The following is a 6,035-nucleotide window of genomic DNA, read 5'->3' on the forward strand; positions in this document are numbered from 1 at the left end:
CTAAACAAACACCATCAGTTTGCAAACTAAAACTTATGACTTGACAACTGTTATGATGTACAAATGTTAGAATATTTTACTGCAATGCTTTGCTCATGTAGATATTGAATTCGCTGCTTAATATTCAAAACCAATACTCGTGAAGGAAAAATATTTGGCATTGCCAGGTCTATAGACCCGTACACACTATTGCTTAAACCGACGATTAGCGATGGGTTGTGATGACCCCATCATTAACGATTAGGTGTTCACACTACGGCCGATCAACCGTGGGTGTTCACTAACCAACAACCAATAAAAATTCCGAACAAGCATTCCTGATATCGTGAGTCGTTTTGTTATATTTATGCAGATATTTGTAGCATCACGAAAACAGCATGTTTTGAGAACTGGTTCAACTTGAGCTCACAGCGCTGATGTTGAACTATAACCAGCATTAGGTTAACATATGAGCTAACAAAATTTTTTTCTGAATATCTTTTAATAAATTGTAGAAAGACACAAAATAAAAGGTTATACTACAATTTATTTCCTGAATTGAAAGGATGTGTCAAGCCAGCCTACCACCATCAATAGTATTACCGAATGACACAAAACACGTTTGATTATATTTTAACAAGATCAAGCATGGGTGAGTTTATAACACTCTTGGCTATGAATCGCCTAAGGTATGCAATATTGTTTATAGAAGGGAATGTTATGTAAAATATGTGAAATTGTGTTACAGAATATAAAAGCAGGTTACTCATATTAGAGAATCTATTCCTGATGATATGAGACTGGCAGTTACTTTGCACTACTTGGCAGAAGGCTGCACATTTAACGCAACTAAATATCATTGGAGAATTGGCAAATCGACTGTAATCAAGATTATCCATGAAACTTGCAATGCCCTGTGGGATGCTCTAATGCCACTATAATGCCTGAAACCTCCTCCAACGCTTGATGATTTGAATGGAACAGCCATAGGGTAAGTAGGTAAAAAAACTAATATTAAGCCAAAAGTTATCATTAGAAAAGTATAACAAAAGTTATTATTAAAAAAAGTATAATTGAGAGGATTGATTTGTTTCTATTTCAGGTTTGAAGAATATTGGAACTTCCTCGCTGTCTACAAGCCATTGATGGCAAACATATTAAAATGCAATGTTCACCAGCAGCAGACTCTGAACATTATAATTACAAAGGGTTTCACTCTCTCAACTTAATGACAGCGTGTGTCGCTACTTTAAAATTTACACTAGTTGATGTAGGATAGGCTGGACGTAGGAGCGATGCTGGTGTATTTGAAGCGTGTTCCTTTGGGACTGCTCTTATGAATAGCAAGTATAAAGAACACAGTATAATAGGAAATGAGAGAATGATGTATAAAGTTAAATGGATAGCGATGTGCGGTAATGTTCAATTGGCAATCTCAAATACATGTTTGCTAATACAATTAATATATCCTAATTGTTCAGTATTTGTGTCAATGTGCTGGTACTATGCCAATACTTGGAGATCAACAGGTGGACGAATACCCAAATGCATTGTCGTATTGATTTTTTGGTGACAAAGCTTTCCCATTGAAAACAAGGCTTATGAGACCAATCATTGGATGCACAATAAGTAATGAACAACATTTGTATAATTACAGACTCTCTAGGGCTCGGCAAACAATTGAAAATGCTTTCGGTAAGCTAGTTTTTATAACCTAAAGTTTTTGTTGGGTTTTTGGAAAACAAATTAAGTTATTAGCTTAAAGATAACATGATTTTACAAGGTATGCTGTAATTTGTCAAGTGTGCTGAGTTCTAGATGGCGTGTTTTTCAGCTAACAATAATAGGACACCCGGAGAGAGTATGTACCATCGTGAGTGTTCTGTGCGTGCTGCACAATCTACTGCAGTGTCATGAACTAGCATATTATATGCCAGCAGAATACAATTACACAGATGATGAGCTAGGCATGTGAAGAAGTTCTGGAAAACTTTTACATAAAGTTAGACAACTACACATAGAATTTCACCAACTTATGCAGTTGATATGAGGAACCATTTTATGCATTACTTAAATGCAATAGCGGCAAGCTGGATTATCCTGAGCATCATGTTTTAAACTAGACAATGAATATTATATATCTGCGTAGCTTCTAAAAAACAGTTCATATTATATAGTTGACTGCCTAAATAAATGGGCGTGTTCATAAATAATGATGAGACATTTAGAGTTATTTGATGCCAGCAACACATGTGCTCCCATTAAAAATTATTTAAATTAATCGATGCAGAACTTTCTTGGCGTTCAGCAATTATAAAATTTACCGCCTTTAAAATAGTAGTTTCGGAGCTATGAAGGACAACATGTATAACTCATTTGACATTCGTAATGTCTCACCATTTACGCATGTTGCAGTTCATAGCTCCGGATCTACTATTTTGAAAGCAGTAAATTTTATATCTTCTGAAAACAAAAAAAAACTGCATCATCTTTTTAATAATTTTTTAATGGGAGCAAATGTGCATGTGTAATTGGCGTCATATAACTCTGAGTGTCCCATCATTATTTATGAACACGCCCAAATATAATTGTTTATAAAATATAAGGTAAATATATAAAATAATCTAGTTAGAGTTGAGCAAATCTAAATATGAAACTGGACGTGCTTCATCATCTCCATCTTCTTCTTCATCAACTCCTTTACTCGCTATAGCATCAAGGATTTTTATTTTTGTTCTGAGAGCTTTTGATTGTGGCGTTTTTCTGAGGTTTCCTGCAACCTCAATTTTAAAGTTATAATGAATATCCTTTTCTTTTTCTTCCCTAGCAACCCTGTCTTGGACTGTCTTAGAAATGGCTTGAAATTGCATTCTGTAAAACTTGACAGTGATGTGTATGTGAGTTCAGTTACAACAATGCCATAAATTATGCATGTTTCACAACTTTTAGTGTTTTACATATGCTTACTGAAACTAATCTTCTGCATTTTCTGCTGTCCTCCTTTTTTGGTTAGCGGCATATCATGTTCTGTTGGTGATTGTGCAGATGAAGATGAATGTGCAGATGAAGCAACAGGAAAGCTTCTTAAGGCTGAGGTGAAAGGGCATTCACTGCTCCCTATTAAAACTGCTTCAGAACAGGTTGCCTCTATTGGATGCGAGAACATAACTTGGTAGTTACTTTGTGTCCTAAAATCAAGTTGAAAAACAATTGAACCACAAACAATTACCACAATTTTATAAACCGAAACTTATAAAAAAATTATAAAAATAATAACTTACCATTTTTTCTTGTTTTAATCCCATAGCCATTGAAGATGCTCCCATAGTGGCCATGTTACCATCAGTGCTTGCCTACTACGGCTCTTCTTTGAGTGTTTTTCTTTGCGCACATATGACGCAAATGTATTTCGGGTATCCTTCTAATGTTTTTGGATACTGATACCTGCAAAATATTAAATACATGAATAAAAGTAAATAGCGAGGTATCAGAATAAATTATACAATACTATGCAAATTATATATACGAGGGGCGATTGTAAAGTTCTAGGAATTGTCTCAGTACACAAAAACCGTTAATCGTAATTACCTAATTTAAAATGTCCCCTTCAAAGTAATCGCCTGAGCTTGCTATGCACTTGTTCCATCTGTGTTTCTATTGATCCATGCAATGCTGGAAATCACTTTCCGTGAGGCTTCGGAGTTGTCTCGTCACATTTTCTTGAATAGTTTGTATGTCGTCAAATCTCTTACCTTTCATTGTCAATTTGATTTTTGGGAATAGGTAGAAGCCACATGGTGCTAAATCAGGTGAATAAGGGGGATGGTTAAGCACAGTCGCCTTATTTTTTGCCAAATACTGACGTACCATCAATGAGGTGTGAGCCGGAGCATTGTCATGGTGTAGGTACCAGTCACCTGAGAGCCACAACTCTCGACGTTTCCTTTTGATACTGTCTCTAAGTCTTATCAGAATGTTTTTGTACACATGCTGATTCACAGTTTGACCATGTGGCAGAAATTCAGAGTGTACCACACCTCTGATGTCGAAAAATGTTCTCATCAGCGTTTTTACATTTGAGCGAGACATTCTAGCTTTCTTAGGCCTAGGAGAACCAGGGGATTTCCATTGAGAACTTTGTGATTTGGTCTCTGGGTCATATCCATAAACCCAACTTTCATTCCTAGTTACAACTTTTGAAATGAAGTCAGGATCTTGTGTTAACACATCTTTTAGTTCGATGCAACAGCTAACTCTTTTTTCTTTTTGGTCGTCAGTGAGCAGTTTGGGTACCATCTTTGCAGAGATCATTTTCATGCCTAAATCTTTAGTGAGAACAAAATGACATGTACCATAAGAAAGCCCACTTTCTGCTGATATTTCACGTATAGTCAATCGCCTATCTCTCATCACCTGCTGTCTCACAAGGTCTGTGGCAGTTGTGGTCCTTGAAGTTGCCGGTCTGCCCATGTGGTCATCATCTTTATTACTTGTTCTTCCCTCTCTAAATCTTTTGTGCCATTCATAACAGGCTGTTTTCTTAAGGCCAGAGTCTCCATAAGCTGTCCGTAACATTTGGAGTGTTTCAGCACCGGACTTTCCAAGTTTTACACAAAATTTTACACAAACGCGTTGCTCTTCTACTTCATTCATTTTGGAAAAATCCGACGAACGATAAAAAATGACTTTGACATTGCCTACTATAAGTTCACTGTGCTTGCTCTGACAGGCATAAAACTTTGGCTATAGAGAAATCCCGTGCTGCTTAGCAACATGAAACAATTAAAACAAATGCACATGGTCTTATATTTGACTAGGAAAACGATTCTGGGAACTTTATGATCACCCTTCGTATATGCTTCGGGCAACAGCGCAAACTCATAATAAGATATTTAATTAATTTTTATATTATCTGTTAGAAGCAATACTTGCTTACAATACTTGTATACTTACCATTTTCAGGATTGCCAAGCTGTTTGCTTATCTGTACAGCTATCTGATTAACAGCATTCATTTTCATGATTTTGGTTTTTTAATTGAAGATGAACTAAAGTCATAGAGACACGGGAATTCTTCAACGAAGCTGGCGATTAATTCGTCGCATACATACTTATTCGCCATGCGTGCCAAATGACTTTGACATTGATTTTTCTGACCGTTGAAGTTGGATTCGATTCTGTCCACAAAAAGCCAGTTGATATGCAGATATTTGCAAACATCGGTGTCAAAGTTTAACTTGTTGAAAGCCCATCACATTGTTGCTAGCAGCGATTGCGTTGACCGTTCAACGCAAAATGACGTCATCACAGCCCATCGCTAATCGCCAATCGTCAATTTGAACGATAGTGTGTAGAGGCCTTAAGGAAGGTTACACTATTTTTAGCTCAATTTAAAAGTATTTGTGTTACATAACAAGCTAAATTAATGGCTCTGCTCAAACTTGCGCTTTGTCAGAAACATAATTAGAGTCAAAATGGTCAAATTGTTTATACACGGCTACATAAGATTCTCACGTAATCAAAGCAGTGTTTTATATTTTTATTTTCCACCGATAAACAGTCTATGCTAAGCTTTTAAAAGCTTTAGCGTTCCTCAGTTTTACTCTGAAAGATAATTTTGGTTTTATGTCTGAAGAAAATTAATAATTAAGCACTGTACTTTTAGGACTTGTTTGTAGGACTTGCTCAAGAACAGTTCAATATACTTTTTAAAGAGTTATTTAAAAATATATTCTGCTTGCAGTTTAATTTATGTTACTATTGGCAGTAGTTGTCCATCAGCTCACCCTTTTTGTCACGGCGTAATCTTTATTGTAATTTACCCATTTACTCTATGGCTTCAATTGATGGCCGATGTACTCAGTTGATTGAAATGTCATTCTAGAAAGCTGAATTTCGGAGAAATGAACCTCATATTGGCTAAAATTTTAATAATGTCATTAATTGCAAGTGAATAGTTTAATAATTGAAGTGAACCTTGCATATGTAAAAACTGTTACTGCAACACTAAACTGAAAATAGTTGGATTTGAAACTTATACTAGGAATTGCAATAAAA

General features: G+C 35.8%; 1 protein-coding gene across 1 annotated transcript; it reads right to left on the reverse strand.

Annotated features, from left to right (window-relative positions):
* Positions 1-3,633: 3,633 nt before the first annotated feature.
* On the reverse strand, positions 3,634-4,632 carry LOC137397486 (protein GVQW3-like). Its single transcript, XM_068083777.1, has one exon. The coding sequence runs from the start codon at positions 4,630-4,632 to the stop codon at positions 3,634-3,636; it is 999 nt and encodes a 332-aa protein (XP_067939878.1).
* Between the last annotated feature and the right edge of the window lie 1,403 nt (positions 4,633-6,035).

Source organism: Watersipora subatra, chromosome 5 (genome assembly GCF_963576615.1).
Source record: "Watersipora subatra chromosome 5, tzWatSuba1.1, whole genome shotgun sequence".
Classification (NCBI taxonomy): Eukaryota; Metazoa; Bryozoa; class Gymnolaemata; order Cheilostomatida; family Watersiporidae; genus Watersipora; species Watersipora subatra.

Coding starts and splice junctions, on each gene's coding strand:
- LOC137397486 (XM_068083777.1), bottom strand. CDS start 4,632: ATGAATGAAGTAGAAGAGCAACGCGTTTGTGTAAAATTTTGTGTAAAA.